We start from the raw sequence: 21225 nt of genomic DNA, 5'->3' as shown, positions 1-21225 counted from the left end.
CTGGGATGGGGACTGTGCCCTGCAAAGCCACAGAGCCAAACTGCCGAAGGCCTTGGGAGCCTATCTCTTGCATCAGCATGCCCTTGACCTGAGACATGGAGTCAAAGGAGATCATTTTGGAACTTTAAGGTTTAATGACTGCCCTATTGGATTTCTGACTTGCATGGTGCCTGCAGTCTCTTTATTTTAGCCAATTTCTCCCATTTGGAACTGGTTTATTTACCCAATGCCTGTACTCCTATTGGATCGAGGAAGTAACTAACTTGTTTTTTATTTTACAGGCTCAAAGGTGGAAGGGACTTGCCTTGTCTCAGATGAGACTTTGGACTTGGACTTTTGGGTTAAGCTGGAATGAGCTAAGACTTTGGGGGACAGTTGGAAAGACATGAGTGTGTTTTGAAATGTGAGGACATGAGATTTGGGAGAGGCTGGGGCTGAATATTATGGTTTGGTTCTCTGTCCTCACCCAAATCTCACCTTGAATGTAATAATCCCCATGTGTCAAGGGCAGGACCACATGGAGGTAATTGGATCATTGGGGTGGTTTCTCACATACTATTCTCATGATAATGAGGATTCTCATGAGATCTGATGGTTTTATAAGCATCTGGCATTTCTCTTGCTTGCACTCATTCTCTCTCCTGCTGCCCTGAGAAGAGGTGCCTTGTGCCATGATTGTAAGTTTCCTGAGACCTCCTCAGTCATGCAGAACTATGAGTCAATTAAACCTCTTTTCTTTATAAGTTACATAGTCTTGCGTATTTCTTCATAGTGGAAAATGGACTAATACAGGATACCTCCCCTACTGACCTAAAGCCTAAACTATTCAAACCAGTAAATAAAATACTGGGGAAAAAAATAAATAAATAAAGTCCACACCATAGGGGAATGAGAAAAGCTTCAAGAGACTTCTGCCATTCCAACCCTATAAAAAACAGTGAATTTGCTCACACACTGAGTACATTGCTACCACAACCAGCACCTGAAAAAGCCATCAAAGAGACTCTTCAACTCTGAAAGCACCAAGAGCCAAGTTAGACTATAATAAATTATAAACATTAAAATAACTGCCTTAAGGGGGAAAAGGAAATTTTAAAAAACATAGTCAAATCAAAAGTAAATTCAAGAATAATTAGAAGAAATAGACTACCCAAATGAGAAGGAATCATAAAAATAATATTGGTAGTATGACAAAACCGGGTTCTATAACACCCCCAAAAGATCACAATACCTCTATACCCAATGGATCCAAACAAAGATGAAATCTTTGCAAGGTCCTATCTCCAGAATCATATTTTTTTCTTTTTTCTTTTTTTTTTATTATTGTACTTTAAGTTTTAGGGTACATAGGTTTTACAGGTAAGTCTTCAATCCATCTTGAGTTGATTTTTGTATATGGTGAAAGGAAGGGGTCCAGTTTGAATTTGAATCTTCTGCATATTTCTAGCCAGTTATCCTAGCACCATTTATTGAACAGGGAGTCCTTCCCCATTGCTTTTGTCACCTTTGTCAAAGATCAGATGGTTGTAGATGTGCCACTTTATTTCTGGGTTTTCTGACCTGTTCCATTGATCTATGTGTCTGTTTTCGTACCAGTACTATGTCGTTTTGGTTACTGTAGCCTTGTAGTACACTTTGAAGTTGAGTAATGTAATGCCTCCAGCTTTCTTCTTTTTGCTTAGGATTGCTTTGGCTATTTGGGCTCTTTTTTGGTTCTGTTTTATTTTAGAATAGTTTTTTTTTTCTTATTCTGTTAAAAAAAAGTTGGTAGTTCGATAGAAATATCATTGACTCTCTAAATTGCTTTGATCAATATCATTAAAATGGCTAACCATTTTAATGATATTAATTCTTCCAATCCATAAGCATGGAATGTTTTACTATCCCTTTGTGTCATCTCTGATTTCCTTAGCAGTATTTTGTAATTCTAGTTGTAGAGATATTTCACCTCCCTGGTTAGCTGTATTCCTAGGTATTTTATTTATTTTGTGGCTATTGTGAATGACATCTCATTACTGATTTGGTTTTCAGCTTGGACATTGTTGGTGTATAGAAATTCTATTGATTTTGTATCCTGAAACTTTGCTGAAGTTGTTTATCAGATCTGTAGAAGTAAGTTTAGAATATCTTTCTTATCTCTTAAGGTCATAAAGGATATTTTCACCTAAGCCAATACACGATAAGCACAAACAAAGATGAATAATTTGTGTTAAATTAAATTATATTAAACTTAAGTGCTCTCATTCATCAAAATACACCATAAAGGGAAGATTAAGCCACAAGCTTGAAGAAGATATTTAAATATATAACTGACAAAAGAGTAATATCTTGAGCATTTGTAGAAGTCCAAAAAAGCAATGTTTTAGAAATTCAATATACAAAATGGTCAAAAGACATGCAAACGTGTTTTCTAAAGGAACCAGTAGTAAAAGGAGGAGGTGGTGGTGAAAAGATGCTAATCATCGTTATTAACAAAAGTAATAAAATTAAGAGCATAACAAAATATTTGACAATCTGGAAAAAAATTAAAAGTTTGACAATATCCAATATTGGAAGAACTCAGATTACTGGAGGATTTTTAAGTGAACATCTGCATTGTCTACAGCCCAACAATTTCACTCCTAATTATATACTCTGGAGGTATACACCAGGAGATATACTTGCAGATATACACCAATGCACACACAAACACATACACACACACAGCAGATATATACACAAGAATACTTTCCAAGGTACATGGTACAAATATATTTACAGCAATACTCTTCAAAACAGCACAAAACTATAAATAACTCAAATATTTGCCAAGAAAATAATGAACAAATTGCGTGATATTCACATTGAAATATTAGATAGCAGTGCCAGGCACAGTGGCTCATGCCTGTAATCCAGCACTTTGGGAGGCCGAGGCGGGCGGATCACGAGGTCAGGAGATCGAGACCATTCTGGCTAACACGGTGAAACCCCGTCTCTACTAAAAATACAAAAAATTAGCTGGGCCTGGTGGTGGGCGCCTGTAGTCCCAGCTACTCGGGAGGCTGAGGCAGGAGAATGGCATGAACCCTGGAGGCGGAGCTCGCAGTGAGCCGAGATCGCGCCTGCACTCCAGCCTGGGCGACAGTGAGACTCCGTCTCAAAAAAAAAAAATAAAAAAATAAAAAGAAATATTAGATAGCAGTGAAAATAAAATATAGTCATGATACTTTAGATGGATCTTTAAAACATTAAGAACAGGTTTGGGGAGTTATTTTTACATATAGTTACGTACCACACAAGGACATTTGGGTCAACAACAGACTGCATATATGAGAGTGGCCCCATAAGATTATAATATTATATTTTACTGTACCTTTTCTGTGTTTAGATATGTTTAAACACACAAATACCACTGTGCTACAATCGTCTACAATATGCAGTACAGTAACATGCTGTACAGGTTAACCAGCTGGAGGATTAGAAAACCATGCCTTTGAACTTCTGCTGGAGTTTCTACCCTTTCTCCCTTTCCTGCTCTAATGATTTGTGATTAGCCAGCCTTATTGCAATAACGCCACATTTACTATCATTATCATACTTTAATATCTTGGCTTCTTGCAATAGGTATTCAGTCCTTGCCTGTGTTTTCCAAGCATCCCTGTACTCATGCAGTGGCCCACAAAAGTTGTGCAGTTGGGCAACTCCACTCCACATGGACATTGCCGACTGCCCAGGGATTCCCCACCATAGACACCCATTCCTGGCTCAATGTTTGGTCTCTGACCCCGTTTGTGATGTCAGTTGTAACAAGAAAAATCCAGAATCGTATTTTTAAAAAAACCTTCCCCCCAAACTAGGAGGGCGCCAAGAGACCAAAGAATGACTCAGACAAGTCCAGCTCGGCCAGTGGATAAGTTTATTAGGACTTACATATGAGACACTCCTAGATAGCAGAGGACAGCTTGAGAGACCTGCCCTGCTTTCCATCTCTAAGCTACTTTTAAGCTAATTTTCTGGCTCTTTGCCTACTGTGTGTGCATGACGGGACTGTTTTCCTTGGTAGGTTCTCAGGTATTCTCTGGGATGTTTGGGTACTCAAGGACACCTGCTCCTCAGCTGGGCACTATGGCCTTGACTCACCACTTGGCCATCAAGGACACCTGCTCCTTGGCTGGGAACCATGGCCTTGACTCACTACTTAGCCATTAAGGTTCAAGCAGTGGCCATACACCCTTAAGTAACCTGGTGGGGGACCTGCAACCCTATACCAGTGACAAGGCCTACTTCTCATTGTCCACAACATGTGACTTCGGGAAAATTACTTAGATTCTCTCTGCTTCAGTTCTGCCACCCGCAGACCAGAAATAATTATACCAGGCCCAGCCCTATCTCTTCCTTCTAGGGTTGTTGTGACATTTGGAATGAGATTATGGGTTTAAGAAACTTTAAAGGGTTAGAGTGATACAAAGTGTAGTGAATTTTACATCTCAGACTAACCTGATATAAAATCTCTACTCACAAGTCCATAAAGATCTTAGCTCAGTGTCTAGGATTCAGTAAATGCTTAGAGGATATCAGCTATTAGTGTTACCACTCTTTTTCTTGTTAGACTGTGCTCCCAATTATCCAAGGCTGACTTTGGTAGTCTATTATTGGTCTAAATCTTTAAGTATTAGAGGTACTGCCTTCTGAATTCTCACCAGGCCTAATGTCATCTAGACTGTAAACAATTCCCCAACTATCAAGATAACTGTTCTATGAATGCTTTTCATTTCCATATTTTCTTGGTTCAATGCTGTTGCTCAGGACAACAAACACCAAGTTGGTGATGATGACTGAGTGATGAAACAGTGATCAAACGGACATATGAAGCTAGTGTAACAAAGATGGGAGGGGCTGGGGAAAGTATAAGTAACTATTAGGAGGTTCAAAGCAAACCTCAGGACACTTACTCACTGAGCTAAGGTAAAGATTATTGTCCCTCATAGCCCTGGTCTCAGAAACTCTGTGGGGAAGATAAGTCCTGAGCCTAGAGCTGCCATTTCCACAGACAACTGAACTACCTTCAAACAGATGTGTTTTTAGGGGCAGCAGATAGAAGGAGCTGAATCCAGGAGTTTCCTTCCCTGAAATGCCCCAACAGAGGCACAGTCCTCCACCTTCCCTGGAACAGAAGGGCTTTCATCTGTCTCTCTGAAGCCATCTCCCTTCCCTGTTTATGCCCAGAGCTGCTTTCCAATCCCATAGAGTATCTCCGTATCTAACCATAGCCACTGAGTCTACCAGGTGTTCCTGAGAAGACAACTAAGCCAATCGCTCCACACTCTGCTGATTTTCTTCTACATCTCACAGGGGGAAGAGCTGGATCACCATGAAATATGTCTTCTATTTGGGTGTCCTCGCTGGTATGTACTCAAGACCTTGTACTCTGTCCTGTAAGGCATAGGTTAATGGATGGGGTGAGACAGAGGCAGGATTGTGAAGAGTGCAGAAAAAGAGTCAGAAATAGTGTCATCAGCAGAATTAGGGGTCCTGCCTCTTAGATTCCATAAAGGCTCTCCGGATAGGCTGAGCCCACTTTTCTAGTGTTAAGCTATAGGGTGGGTTAAGGCACACATGTGCCTTGGAGAAGGCTGAACAGTGAGTGTCCTCCTGCCGACCCTAATGCAGGAAACAGAGAAGTAGAAACAAAAGATCAAGTACTAGGACCCTACCTTCTGTAGTCCCTGCCCCACATGGGGTTCTTCTGATAGCAGAATTTGCAGGTGAGGCATTTCCCACCATTCTCTGACTGCCTAGGTTGTATCACACATTAGCTGTGTGAGATTAGCCAAGTTAATTAATTCTTCTGTGCTTCAATTTCCAAATGGGGGTATGACTACCTATATTATAGAGTCATTGTAAAGCTTAAATAAATCTATGTAAAGCACTTAGAACAATGCCTGCTATAGAGAGCTCATTGTCTCTTGCCCTTGTTTATAGTCTACCCTTTTCTCTTTGGGGTTTCTAACTGTGTGATCACACAGAAGGGTGTGGTGAGGTACAGGCCCAGGCTTGGGGAAGGTTAACAGGAGTAGCAAGAGAAGCCAAGACAAGAAGAGTGCCTTATTTCTGATACTAGAATCAGCCTTCCTCCCCTTTATTCTCTAGGATATGTTTTAAATAATTCATTTATAAAAACAATATATGTTCATATTACAAAATTTGGACATTTTTAAAGTAGAAAAATAAGCATCATTCATAATCCCACCTCTTAGTCAACACATGCTAACACTTTGAGTTTACTCCCAGACTCTATATATTTTTTGCATTTAAATGGTTTTTTTATTTATTTGTTTTTAGACAAATAGATTATATCCACAATTTTCTTGTTCTTTTTAACTTAAATAAGCATTAATATTATTTTGCTGTTTAATATTCTAATTAGTTTAATTTTTATTATATATGATGTTCCACTTTTTGATGTGCTTCATTTCAATGTCCAACATTACTATGTCAGATTTTTATGTCTCCAGTGTTCAGCTGTTATAGCTAATATGAGCATACTTGTTTGTAATCCTTGTCTATATCTGATTTTTTTCTTCAGAATGGTTTCTTGGGGTTGGAATGATCAGGTCATAGGTTATAAACAATTCATGATTCTTGATGCCTGTTTCTAAATTGCTTTTCAAGAAGATGGAATCAATTTACTAGCAGTGATGAGTGTCTCATTATACTCTCTTAGATTGAATATTATCAATATTAAACAAAATTATTATAAATATGAGATAAAATGGCATATCATTTTAATTTACATTTTTATTAGAAAAACATGTCAAATACATTAACAATTCTTGGCCAATTGATAACTGTTTAAGAATCATCCAGATTCCTTTTCCAGTAGGAGACTGTTACCTTATTTTTATAATATTTATGTATTAAGAATGTTCATTATTTTCTCAGGGACATTTTTCTTTGCTGACTCATCTGTTCAGAAAGAAGACCCTGCTCCCTATTTGGTGTACCTCAAGTCTCACTTCAACCCCTGTGTGGGCGTCCTCATCAAACCCAGCTGGGTGCTGGCCCCAGCTCACTGCTATTTACCGTTGAGTATTTGGGCATCCCCATCCCCAAAACAGCTACTGTTCATTCTAGATCGCTGGTTCTCAAATAAGGGTAACTTCTCCACAGGGTACACTTGGCAATGTCTGAAGATATTTTTGGTTGTCACAACCAGGGGGCAGTGCTATTGGCATCTAATGGGGAGAGGATAGAGCAAAGATGCCGTTTAACATCCTACAATGCACAGCACAGTCCTCACAATAAAGACTTGTCCAGCCCAGAACAGCAATAGTGCCACTGTTGAGGAACCCTGTGCTACGTGTTATGCCTCCTCAGTCTCTCATAAGTTTTTTTCAAGTTTTTGTTTGTTTTTTTTTTTTACTGGCAATATGAATGCATTTTATCACTTAAAGATCTAGCAGGTAACTGATGATGCACTCAAATTGGGTCAATTGAGGTGAGTTTTAAGAAGGAACCAATTGCAAAGGTATGGAGACATTAAAGGGACAATATTAAGAATAGTTCCATACCACCAGGGTTTGTATTAAGAAAATGCAGTTACCACCTCTAGGCCTAAAAAGGCAAGAGGAGAAAATAATTTCAAAGGAGGCAAGGAGAGATAGAGAAAAAGAGAGACCTGTGTGAAGAGACAACCTGATAAGAATTGTAACCCCTAGTCAAGGAGCACAGCCACTCTGTGACAAAGCTGCAGGGAGGGACCTGGGAGGATAAGTACTCCAATCTCACTCTTCTTCCTCCAGTTACTTTCTGGTGCTTCCTATTGGCCAATAGAAGGAAGCCGGAGGACAAGAGAGCCCACTGATTAAATCCATATATGTCCCCTTCCAAAGGTGCAGAGCAGAATGGAATAGGGTTGTTAGTGCATCAGCAAGGGAACCAAACAGGAGACACCCAGAACTAGGTTATTTATTCTCTGGTCTCCACCAAAATGGAAATTGTTCAGTTAGATAGGCGAGAAAATTACATTTCCTTGACATGCATCCTCTTCCTCTCCACTACATTAAAGAACACAACATTAAAATGTGGTGAAGGGCTCCACTACTTACTATATCACCCTGAGTGAATTACTCCTATGTGCCCCATTAATTCATGTGCTAAATGGGGATAAAAATAGAATCCACTGCATAGACTTGTGTGAGTTAAATGACATAATCCAGAAAAAGCACTTGGTACAGTTCCTGGCACTTTGTAACATTCAGTATCTTAGCAATGATGATGATGATGATTATTATTATTATTATTATTATTATTATTTCCAACCCCTCTCCCTCCAGAAATCTGAAAGTGATGCTGGGAAATTTCAAGAGCAGAGTCAGAGATGGTACTGAACAGACAATTAACCCCATTCAGATCGTCCGCTACTGGAACTACAGTCATAGCGCCCCGCAGGATGACCTCATGCTCATCAAGCTGGCTAAGCCTGCCACGCTCAATCCCAAAGTCCAGCCCCTTCCCCTCGCCACCACCAATGTCCGGCCAGGCACTGTCTGTCTACTCTCAGGTTTGGACTGGAGCCAAGAAAACAGTGGTAAGTGTGCCTTCCACAGCAAATCAGGGTCATCAGTTGTCCTTTAGGAGGAACACCCATATCCTCATAGCTGTGAGTAGAGAGGAGGAAAGGAGGATGAAAGGAGACCCAATAGAGATGCTACGTGAGTGGTCTGGCAAACAGAGAACTGCCCAGAGGAACAAAGCTCCTCCTTTCCCAGGGTGTCTAATGCCCCACTGCCTCTGGAGGGCTTTGGCAGCTGGAGCCACCAGGCCATCTGACTCTGCACAGAGGCCCAGCCATTCCTGATTGGCAGAGGCACAATTCACATGAAGAAGGTGTGGTCCTACTTCTCATACATGCTCATTTCACATGTAAAGGACCCCTCTGAGAATTGACTCAGGTCATTTAGTTCTCCAAGACAGGCCACCAATTAAAAATATACTCTACCTTAAGGAGACGTAAAGCCTTTTTCAAAATCCTCAAGATTAGCTCATAACCACGCTGTTGATGATTTCTCCCCTTTGTCGCATTCCTTATTTGCTTTAAACACACACAAAAAGATACCAGTTGAAATAGAGGCTGGTGGTCAGAAGGACTAAATAACCACTGTCCACAGGATGTTTTATTTTATCCCTGTCTCCCTCAGGCCGACACCCTGACTTGCGGCAGAACCTGGAGGCCCCCGTGATGTCTGATCGAGAATGCCAAAAAACAGAACAAGGAAAAAGCCACAGGAATTCCTTATGTGTGAAATTTGTGAAAGTATTCAGCCGAATTTTTGGGGTAATCTTATCTCTATATTCAGCTTTCATTTACTTGCATATGCCCAGTTAACTATTTACTCTTGATGTAAAAACTTATTTTAGATGTCTAAATAATTTTTTGAGAATTTGATAAGGCTGCTGCAAAGCCAGCATTGTTTCTTCAGTAATGGGCTCCCCTTAAATTGTCTTTATTCATTAAAGGACATTATAAAGTACTTACAGTTAAGCACACCATTTGCTAGGTATTCATTCCTATAACTACAAGCAAAATTGTGAAAACAGGCATTTCTTTAAAAATAAATCAAGATTTTTCACAAATAGAAAATGCCTTCACCAGTTCAAAAAAATGGAGTCTGACCTATTTTACATGTGATTTCTAGAGAGACTGTCCTCTGACATTTTCAACGTCACACAAAGCTAATTACAGCAAAATGAGAAAAAAGGCTCAAGCATCCTGTCCCCTGATTCAGTGCTCTTTTCATGAGTCCAGCATATGCCTGCAGACAGGGCTCACCCAAGCGGGACACTAGGGTTCCTGTGAGAAGATCTGACATGCTCACTCTCTCTCTCTCTCTCTCTCTCTCCTCTCTCTCTCTCTCTGCATGATCTCTGGTAGGAGGTGGCCGTTGCTACTGTCATCTGCAAAGACAAGCTCCAGGGAATCGAGGTGGGGCACTTCATGGGAGGGGACGTTGGCATCTACACCAACATTTACAACTATGTATCCTGGATTGAGAACACTGCTAAGGACAAGTGAGACCCTACTTCTCCCTCTGCATTCCACTGGCTCTGCCATGGACTATACAAGCAGATAATTTTCCCTCTATTCAAAATAAAATCTCCAAATGAAAATTTGGGAATGTAGCATACTAGTAGCCAATGTTTTCTTGTTTGTGTCTCTGTATCCTACAACGGTGTGAAGAACTAAGATCAAATTCATGAAATGAACATTTACTACACTGTCCTGGATTACATTCGTTATCTCATTTAATGCTCATAACAAACCTTTCAGATTATCTTTTGTTCCAACTTTACACATGAGAAAATGCAGGCTAAAAGAGGCTATTTAACATTGCCCATAGCTGGTGGATATCAGAGCCTGAAATGGAACCCAAAATTGTCAGATTCTAAATCCCCTGCTATTAGCCTCAGTGTTATATGGGAGTCTACAGCATCACAAAAGATGTTGGCTCCTATTTATTTGCCTCCCTCTCTTTCCACTCAAAGGGCTTGAAGCTCTCACTTGTGGCTAAGATCTTAGGTACTGGGATAAGCTCTCCTAGGAAAAGTCATACCTCATCTCAGTGCTACATAGATTGCAGTATGTTCAGAGAGAGAGTTAGTGGAAGAGTAGAAAGTAAAAAACAAAACTTCAGAACAAGGTCAACAGTCATAAATCAAGTCCACAAGGGAGTTTGGCAGCTCCAGTCAAAGGTGAAGATGTCATGTAAATCCAAAGAAGATATAGGCAGTAGCAGAGCTTGAAAGGCAGAGATGGCTGAGATGAGGTGAATGGCAGAAATTGGGCTTAGCCATAGACCATGGTCCTAAAATAGTCAGTCCTATGCTTGAGAAATTGGTAAAGCACTACTACAGACTGAGTGTTTATGTCCCCCCAAAATTCACAAGTTGAAACCTAATCCCCAAAGTGATGGTATTTGGAGGTGAGGCCTTTGGGAGGTGATTAGTGCATGAAGGCAGAACCCTCACAAATGGGATTCATGCCCTCATAAAAGAGAGCCCAGAGAGCTCACCTCCCGCTTTTGCCATGTGAGGTTACAGTGAGAGACAGCAGTCTATGAACCAGGAAGTGAATTTCATCTTACACCAAATCTGCTGGTGCCTTGATCCTGAATTTCCCAGACTCTAGAACTTTGAGAAGTAAATTTTTGTTGTTTATAAGCCTCACACAGTCTACAGTATTCTGTTATAGGTGATGGAGTAGTTCCAGATATCCAAAAGACTGGGACATGTAGGACAAGAATGCGTAAAGTAACCTTCCAGCAGGTGAAGATTCAAGAAAAAAACTGCACATTCTCCTTGGGTAATATTTTCTAGTCTTATGGTTTAAAATACAATCTACACTTTAATGAGTTTTGTAGTAGGCAGAATAATGGCCCTGCAAAGATGTCCACACTCTAATCTCGTGAATATAATACAATCAGATGTGATTATGGTTATGAACATCGAAATTGGGAGTTTATCCTAGATTATCTGATGAGTCCAACGTCACCACATAGGCCTTAAAAGTGAAAAACGAGGCCGGGCGCGGTGGCTCACGCCTGGAATCCCAGCACTTTGGGAGGCCGAGGCTGGCGGATCACGAGGTCAGCAGATTGAGACCATCCTGGCTAACATGGTGAAACCCCGTCTATACTAAAAATACAAAAACAAAATTAGCCGGGCGTGGTGGCAGGCGCCTGTAGTCCCAGCTACTCCGGGAGAATGGCGTGAACCCGGGAGGCGGAGCTTGCAGTGAGCCGAGATCATGCCATTGCACTCCAGCCTGGGCGACGGAGTGAGACTCCGTCTCAAAAAAAAAAAAAAAGTGCAAAAGGAAGGCAGAAGGTTTTGTTGGGGAGATGCAAAACAGAACAAGAAGCAGGAGAGATTCAAAGCATGAGAAGAAACTGACCAGCTATTGCAGGCTTTGAAAATAGAAGAAATAGAAAGGGAACCACAAGGCAAAGAATGTGAGCAGTGCCTAGAAGCTGGGAAGGGCTCTCACCTGACAACTGGCAAGGAAATGGGGATTTTAGTTCTGGAATCACAGCTGTACTGAATTCTGCAACCAATCTGAATGAGCAAGGAAATAGACTCTCTCCAGAAAGTGGCATAACTCTGTTGGCACCTTGATTTTAGTCCAGTAAAATCTTTGTCAAACTTCTGACCTACAGTACTGTAAGATAATAAATTTGTGTTGCTTTAGGCTACCTGTAGCAATTTGTTATGGCAGCCATAGAAAACAAACTTTTAAATCCACATATCCAAAAATAGCTATTAGTACTTTTTATAGTGCAATGTTAAAACCTTCAATGGCTCCCAGTTTTCCCGGGAATAAATTCTAAATTCTAGGCTTAGAATTGTAAACTTAGAACTCTAAACTTAGAATGGTATCTAAGCTTCCTTGAGACTTCCCATACACCTCTTCCCATTACCCAATAAAAGGTATTTTTCAATACATAGCCTGCCACTTGGCACTGTTTTCTGACCCTGTGAAATGCAAATTTGGGTACAAAAGAATGTCAGAGAAAAATAAAAGGAAGATCCCAATACCCTCCCTTCAAGTTGGTAACCTGGTCAAGACCCAAATGTAACAAAGCTAGATCCATTTAAAAAACAACACAGGCTGGGCGCAGTGGCACACACCGCTAATCCCAGCAATTTGGAAGGTGGAAGCAGGCGGATTGCTTGAGCTCAGGAGTTCGAGACCAGCCTGGACAACATGGCAAAACCCTGTCTCTACAAAAAAAAAAAAAAAGTAAAAATGGTGGTGTGTCCCTGTGGTCCCAGCTACTCAGGAGGCTGAGGTGGGAGGATCACCTGATCCCAGGAGGACAAGGCTGCAGTGAGCCATGATCCCGCCATTCTACTCCAGCCTGGGTGACAGAGTGAGATCCTGCCTCAAAAACAACAACAACAACAACCACCAACTTTTCTGAGCTGAAATTAAATCTTCAAGCATTGAAATCATGTCCCAGGCAATGGGAAATATTTCCTCTTTTCCCAATTGCCTATAACTTAGGCAAAGGCGAATCATACCAATTACTATTCAATTAACTCCTCTATTTTGTTTTCTTCCCCCAGTTAGAGTGCTGTTCTCCAGGCACAGTGACCAACAACATGGGCTTTGAGGCTGAATCATCAAAAGGATACTTTGCCTGACTGTGAGGGCTGCTCCCCTAAGATCTCTTGCCCTCTACTTCTCCCTCCTCTCCCGGCTCCTGCATCTGAGGTTATACTGTGCTCTCTCCTTCAGGGAGGTGTCAGCTGATCTTCACTGATGTTATTTCACTGATCTCAATCCCCAACCACCCAAAGGGTTTGAGATTGTATTCCACCTTTGACAGAAAGGCAAGTTTACTCCAAAATAAAAAGATGCTCTTTAAATACAGCCCAGTAAGGTCACCCAGTTCTCCTTGTTTTCTTAGAATAGTTCCTCATCTTAGAAAGAACCTCGGGGTCATATTGTCGATACATCGGAGGCTGAGATTATCATGACAAAATCTGCCTTGCTCATTTGTATGAACTTAATAGAGGTGGGGGGAAGGGGAAAATGGAGTTGGTTAATGGGTACAAAAATATAGTTAGAATGGATAAGATCTAGTATTTGATAGCATAACAGGATAGCATTACAGTTAATAATTTATTGTACATTTTAAAATAACTAAAATAGTATAATTGGAATGTGTGCAATACAAAGAAAGGATAAATGCTTGACTTGATGGATACCGCATTTACCCTGGTGTAATTATTATGCATTGTATGTGTGTATCAAAATATTTCATGTAACCATAAATATATACATCTACTATCTATCCATAAAAATTTAAAATTTAAAATGTTTTAAAAGACAATACAGGAAGATAAGCTACCATTTTTTAAATATCTACTATATATCAGGCACTGTGTTAGACATTTTGACATGCATTATACTCTTCAAAGGTAGTTATATTCCCTGCTTACTTGAGGTTTCTGAAGAAAAGGTATTTAGTAACTTGTCCAAGCCTACATAGTTAGTAAATGGCATCTTAAGTCAGGGACTGTATGTGTTCTGAAGATGATTAAATTATACCAAACCTATATTGCAGATATTAGTTGCTAAAACTAAGCAGGATAGAAATCTATTTCCTTTGATTATATGATTTTTAGAAATACAAAAATGGCAGAGCTGGGATACTAACCTTGGTGTGACTGACTCCAAAGCCTGTGCCATTTGCCTTGCATCTTTCCATGTCTATGTTTCTAGATATGCAAGTGTTTCCTGAATACTTTCACTTACGCCTTTCATTAGGTAAGGTTAAATGTACCTATTTAGATAATACAAGAAGTTTGATGGTTTCTCACATGCTTTTAGATTTTAGCCCCTAGTGAAAATTTATTTGAAGTCTGTATAGAGTGAATCTTCCATTTTCTTACTTAAATTTAAAGTTTTCCTGGAAACCACTCCATAATATTCCAGTTCTATCTTGCAGAAAGTGATAGACTTAAGCTCAATGTAGGTATAAACGAGAGTGATTGCATTATGATATCAACTGGTGATTGCCAAGATCATTTCAACTTACATATTTTGGTAAATAACGTTGAATGAAGGACAAAAGCCAAAACAAAAATTCTGAAACCAAATAAGGTAATCATCATATTTTGGGTTAATAAATCTATTCTTCCTTTTCAAAGATTTTCCAGTTTGTTAATAGCTTGACTTTATCCAATGACTAATAACAGCAGAGATAAACTTAAGTGATCTGCAGATAAATGCCTATAACATTAATCGAGGCTAAGAATAACCTATAGAACTATTAGCACATCAATTTGTATTTCTAAAAAATCATATAATCCAGGGAAATAGATTTTAACCTATGTAGTTTTAGCAACTAATATTTACAATATAGATTTAGTATAATTTAATCATCTTCAGAATACATACAGTCCCTGACTTAGGATGGTTCACCTCTGGATTTTTTTTATTTTATGATGGTGAAAAAGCGATACACATTTAGTAAAAGCTGTACTTCCAGTACCAATACAACTTTTCCGTTTCTCACTTTCAGTATACTGGTCAATCACACAAGATATTCAACACTTTGTTATAAAATATACCTGTGTTAAATAACTTTGCCAAAATGTAGGCTTATGTAAATGTTCTGAGCTTGTTTAAGGTAGGCTAGGCTAAGTTATGATGTTTAATAGGTTAGGCTATTAAATGCATTTTCAACTTATGATATTGTCAACTCACAATGGGTTTATTGAACATTGGACAAGTCAAGGAACATCAATGTAGAAACTTTTATGGCTATAGATCTCAGCAGAAAATTACTGCCAAAAGTAAAAATATTTTCAATTCAAGATTATCTGTCAACTATATGTCTTAGAATTACTTCATGGACATTTTTATCTAGGAATTCAGCTTATCTAGAACTTCAGCTAGACTGATCACTAAACCTTGATACAGATTTTATAATTTATTATAAAATCTAGCAACAAATTGAAGAAATAATTAGATAAGCTCCAAGATGAGTATCTCTCATTCTCCTCCTTATTAGAATATTCTAATGCATTTGAATATTAACTTTTAAAGAACTGTAGATTTTAATCTCTTCTGACTTAGACCCATCCTAGTCAGTGTGACATCACACTCTTGGCTAAAGTGAATTCTCTACTGAAAAAGAATAAGAGGCCAAAGGAGAAGAACTTTTGGAAAATCACTATACATTTGTGTAACCTTTTAAAGGTTACTAAAGATATTGGTTTAAAAGTACTTAATGTTAAATAGAGAACAATAATTATGGGGGGAGACTATAGTGGAGGTGGATTAGCTCAAATTCTGTCAGAATTTACATTTATCTGACCTAGTGTGTGATGGTTGCTAAGGGAAGGATTTGACAGAAAGTATCATGGGAACATACATGACTGAGTTAAATAATCAATTAAGACTGAGTTAAATAATCAATTAAGACTAAGTGGAAAAATCTGAAAACGGTTTCTTCCAAAAAATGAAAGAAAGCCATTGCGGATAAAAGGGCAAATATGGAGAAAAACTATTTCTCTATTTAGAAAACAGAAATCATGCCGTTTCAGGCAGCTCACCGCTAGGCTTCTAGCCATATAAATATTATCTTTTTGCTTCTTTTGTTATAGAGAGGATTCAAAAACCCTTACTACTCAGAAAACATCAGAAAAAAAAATCTAGGGTCTGCCTTTGGGTTTTTGTTTCTTCATTTTTTTTTAGGAAAAATAACATTTAATGTTTAAAATACAGCTGTCTTGCTTAATGTTCAGAAAAGACTAATTTTTAACAGAACATTTTTAAAATGTGGTTTCTAATCAAGTTTTATAAGTAAATTATGCAACATTAAAGTAATATTTATAGTTAAGTATTGACAAAACATTTTTAGGATACAATCGACTCAAATGGTATCTAAACAACAGAAGGAAGGAGGAACTATGTCTAAGAAGGGAAAAAATTCAGAGAATATGGAATCAAATATCCATGCATATCTGACTGTATTAGTCTGTTCTTGCATTGCTATAAAGAACTACCTGAGACTGGGTCATTTATAAAGAAAAGATGTTTAATTGACTCATAGTTCTGTAGGCTGTACAGGAAGCATGGCTGGGGAGGCCTCAGGAAATTTATGATCATGGTGGAAGGCAAAGGGGAAAGCAGGCACATCTTACATGGCTAGGGAAGCAGGAAGAGAGAGCAGAGGGAGATGCTACACACTTTTAAACAACCAGATCTCACGAGAACCCACTATCACAAGAACAGCAAGGGGGAAATCTGCCCCCATGACTGAATCACTTCCCACCACACCCCTCCTCCAACATAGGGGATTACATTTCAACATGAGATTTGGGCGGGGACATAAATTCAAACCACATCACTGGCTTCTAATGAGTAGGCAGAAAAAACTCAAGTGGCCATCTTCATGGCTGTTCCATACTCTAAGTAAGGAGAGGATACTCAGTATCCAAGTATTAAAGACAGAAGATATGTATAAACTGGTTGGTTCCCAGTGAGAAAGCAAACAGAATATTCTTGATTAAGAAATATTATCTTGTAAGTCTGAAAAACTGGAATTTTCAGAGCTTTATTAAAAACAGGGTGGCAAATTTGAGTAAAATTCTAATTATAGAGAAACACTGGAAATTACTAGATAGATAAAATCCCCCATGATATTAATCCAGAGGATCAAATACTTGCACAAAGAGTGAGATTAGAGCATCAGCCCCAAACTAGGGAGATCCATAAGTTTGTAGTAGGCAATCTTGAAGGGTCTTGGAATTAAGTCACAGGAAGAGGTTCAGACAAACAGAGAACACAGGAGCAGAACATTGGAAAATAATTCCCATGAAATAAAGGGAAGATATGAAGGGAATTTGCAGGAAAGAGCTATGGATCTCTATCCAGCCAATTTATGTGAGAGTCTGGTGGCATTGAAGAAAGATCTATTCACAGAGTCACAGACCCAAGTGTGGATTCTAGTCTACAGAAGCACTGGTAAAAGCAAGACACAACTCAAAAAGGAAAAAAAAAAAGTTCTCAAGGAATAAGGAAAGTGCCAGGACACATTTTTAGCTCTGGAGCTAACACAGAGGTAGCTGGTGTGAACAACATAGTACCCTTGGAAAGACCAAAAAAACAAACCAATTGAGTGTAATGAAACACATATTCCTATGGCAATGCCCTGCCTAGGCTCCCAAACCAGAAAACTAGCATAATGGACTATATTAGGCTGTGCATCATCTCAGAGATATGGAGTGTATGGGAGTCCTCCAGACCAAATAAATGCTTATCGTAGAACCAGAACTTTAGATCACTTGGGGAAATGAAGACAAAGCAATAAAACATGAAGTTAGAATGGCAATTAATAAAAAGTCAAATGACAACATACTGGTGAGGCTGTGGAAAAAAGGGAACACTTATACACGGTTGGTGGGAATGTAATTAGTTTAGCCACTGTGTAAAGCACTTTGGAGATTCCTCAAAGAACTTAAAACAGAGCTACCATTCAACCAAGCAATTATATTACTGGGTATGCATCCAAAAGAATAGAAATTGTTCTACCAAAAAGACACATTCACTTATATATTCATCACAGCACTATTCACAATAGCAAAGACATGGAGTCAATCTTGGTGTCCACCAATGGTGGATTGGATAAAGAAAATGTGGTACATATTCACCATGGAATACTATGCAACCATAAAAAGGAATAAAGTCATATCCTTTACAGCAACATGGATGCAGCTGAACGCCATAATCCTAAGCAAACTAATGCAGAAACATAAAACAAAATACCACATGTTCTGACTTACAAGTGGGTGCTAAGCACTGGGTACTCATGGACATACGGATGGCAACAACAGACACTGGAGATTACTAGAGGAGGTAGGGTGGGAGGTGGCAAGGGTTATAAAACTAACTATTGAGTACTATGTTCAGTATTGGGATGATGATCAATCATACCCAAACTTCAGCATCACACCATATACTCAGGTAACAAACTTGCACATGAATCTCTGAATCTAAAATAAAAGTTGAAATTATTAAAAAAATAAATAGAAATTAAAAATAAAATACGAAGAGGATGGAAACCATGAAAGGGAGGAAGAGGTGTGTGGTAGATTATATTTTCCAACAATAGCCATAGCAACACCTCCCATTCCACAAGCTCTTCTGCAATGTGATCTTGCCACTCCCATAACAAGAGTGGAATCTCTCTCTCTAACCTGAGTTTCTCAATCTTGGCACTATTAACATTTTGGACAAGCTAATTCTTTGTTGTGGTGGGCTGTACTGTGCATCATAGGATGTTTAGCAGGATTCCTGATCTCTACCACTAGATAACAGTAGCACAGCTTGCTTCTCAGTCACGACAATCAAAAATGAGGAACAAAATTGTCCCTGGTTGAGAAATGCAGCTCTAGTGCTTTGAATCTAGGTGGACCCTGCAACTTCTTGGTCAGTAAAACACTGCAAAAAGGATTCCGTGCCAGTTCCATGGATAGCACTTAACTGGCCTGGCAGATTCCCCTGTTGCCTCTTGGAATGTTCACTTTTGGGACACTCCCTCTTAGTACCCAGCTAAAGTACTATGAGAAGTTCAAGCCACATGAGGAAGCCAATAGAGGCTCTGAAGTTGAGCTCCAGCCAAGAGTAAGCATCAACTGCCCAGCACGTGAGTGAACCATCCAGTCCAGTGGAGCCAACATCTAACTTCAATTGCATGAGTGTCTCTGACAAAAACCACATAGTTAAACTTAGTCAACCTACATAAACATGAAAAATAATAAATTATTGTTTTAAGTCACTAAGTTTTGGGGGTAACTATGAAGCAATGAAACAGAAAGAAATAAGAATATATTAGAGAGGACAAAATAAGTGACCTTTTTTTAACTGAAGACAGAATATTCCATAATATTTACCTTATAACCACAATGCTAGTTATAAAATTCATTCTGCAAGTATTAATTATGTAGTTAACAAAAAGAATACAGAAATGCTAGAGTTAAAAGGCAAAGTTTTATTAGTGCCTGTACCTAAAAGAATTAGGATCACTTAAATTTAAAAATATAAATAAAATAATTCCATTATCTATGCTCAGTAACAGTAAGTTATTACGGCAAAAAGGAAAGAGCATCGGCTCTTGACATATAAGGGACTTAAACCCCAGTTGCACCACTTTTTAGCTATATCCATTCCAACTATGAAATGCTAGACATAAGACATAAGGATGGTGTCTATGATCTTTATAAGTAGCACTGCCCTGAAAATTCTATCCAATGCAATAGACAAGAAAAAAATACACACGAAAAAAGCCCAAAACATAACAATCATTATTTTGCATAAAATAGAACTGCCAAGTCTCTTCATTGGAAATCCCAATTGATTTCATTAATTAAATGTTATCTATAATGAATATGTTCTGATAGGCCATAATAATTACTTTTAAAATATAAGGAAAATATTGTAATAATAACATTAATGAAAACTATAGACATATGGAAATTTTTCTCTACCTCTCTAAAGAAAAGCACAAAATCTTCTTGAGTGGAATAAAAAAAGACTTGAATCATTATTTCTTTTATCACCCACATTGAAAGCATCTACCATGCTCCTAGATGAGAAAACTTAGTATCACAACATTACTGGTATCCCAATCCCTAATTTAACAATCAATTTTATGACATTCTAAGCAGAATCACATGAAACGTTCTTTAATTTAACAAAGCAATTCAAGAAAATGAATTTATGAGAAAAGCCAAAACATTAATAATGAAGAATAAGTAGTGGAGGTTGTTTGCCCTGTCCTACCAAACAGTAAAATGTACTCTATAGCTCAATAATTAAACTCCTATGGCACAAGTATGAGAATCCGTTTCATAAATCAATAGAACAAAGCAAATAGTGAATAAAGTATGAACTGGTCAATTATCTGAGATACCTTCATTTGCCTCCTCATTTCTCCTTCCAGGTCTTTTTCCTTCCCTCTTCCTTGAGAACTCTTAGCTTGCCAGGCAGGATGGATCACGCCTGTAATCCCAGCACTTTAGGCAGAGGCAGAGGTAGGTGGATCACTTGAGTCCAGGAGTTTGAGAGCAGCCTGGGCAACATGGTGAAACCCTATCTCTTAAAAAAAAAAAAAAAATAGCTGGACATAGTGGCACACACCTATAGTCCCACCTACTCAGGAAGCTAAAGTGGGAGAATCACTTGAGCACAGGAGAAGTTTCAGTGAGCCAAGATTGCACCACTGCACTCCAGCCTAGGTGACAGAATGAGACCCTTTTCTCAAAAACAAAAACAAAAACAAAACAAAAACAAAAACAAACAAACAAACAAAAATCCTTAGCTTTAATTAACTATATTGGAGAGCTCAAAACACAGTTTCATAAGTGGGCACATCCAACTGACTATAGACCTAATCCTCATGGATCTGTCTAAAATAAATATATGCCACTTCCTGACAGACTCTGGTTTATTATATGTGCTCATAGTATAATCTTATTTCATGAACTTATCCTTCTAAATGGCATAATTTTATTAAGAACAACCTGGAATTTCAGTGGCCACTTTGGGGGAACATTTGACACCTCCAAAATTGTATCTCTTGGTTGAGGAGGCCGGGTCAAGCAAGATGGTAGAATTGAAGGCTCCACTGATCTTCCCCCTAACAACCCCACCAATTTAACAACTATTTACAC

At 38.7% G+C, this 21225-nt stretch overlaps 1 protein-coding gene across 1 annotated transcript; it reads left to right on the top strand.

Moving 5' to 3' along the window:
• Positions 1–4913: 4913 nt before the first annotated feature.
• PRSS37 (serine protease 37) lies at positions 4914–10172 on the top strand. The gene is made up of 6 exons (XM_032753560.2): positions 4914–4944; positions 5332–5384; positions 6922–7063; positions 8316–8569; positions 9180–9316; positions 9914–10172. The coding sequence occupies exons 2-6, from the start codon at positions 5351–5353 to the stop codon at positions 10052–10054; spliced, it is 708 nt and encodes a 235-aa protein (XP_032609451.1). The 5' UTR covers positions 4914–4944; positions 5332–5350; the 3' UTR covers positions 10055–10172.
• The last annotated feature ends 11053 nt before the right edge of the window (positions 10173–21225 follow it).

This window comes from Hylobates moloch, unplaced genomic scaffold, assembly GCF_009828535.3.
Source record: "Hylobates moloch isolate HMO894 unplaced genomic scaffold, HMol_V3 SCAFFOLD_1, whole genome shotgun sequence".
In the NCBI taxonomy this organism is placed as follows: domain Eukaryota; kingdom Metazoa; phylum Chordata; class Mammalia; order Primates; family Hylobatidae; genus Hylobates; species Hylobates moloch.
This window is presented reverse-complemented; position numbering and strand designations above follow the sequence as displayed.

What these genes read in the sequence shown, in the direction of transcription:
- PRSS37 (XM_032753560.2), top strand. Translation starts at nt 5,351, where the DNA reads ATGAAATATGTCTTCTATTTGGGTGTCCTCGCTG. An exon ending in CTATTTGGGTGTCCTCGCTG is followed by an intron (nt 5,385 to 6,921) that starts GTATGTACTCAA and finishes TTATTTTCTCAG; the next exon opens with GGACATTTTTCTTTGCTGAC. An exon ending in CCAGCTCACTGCTATTTACC is followed by an intron (nt 7,064 to 8,315) that starts GTTGAGTATTTG and finishes CTCTCCCTCCAG; the next exon opens with AAATCTGAAAGTGATGCTGG.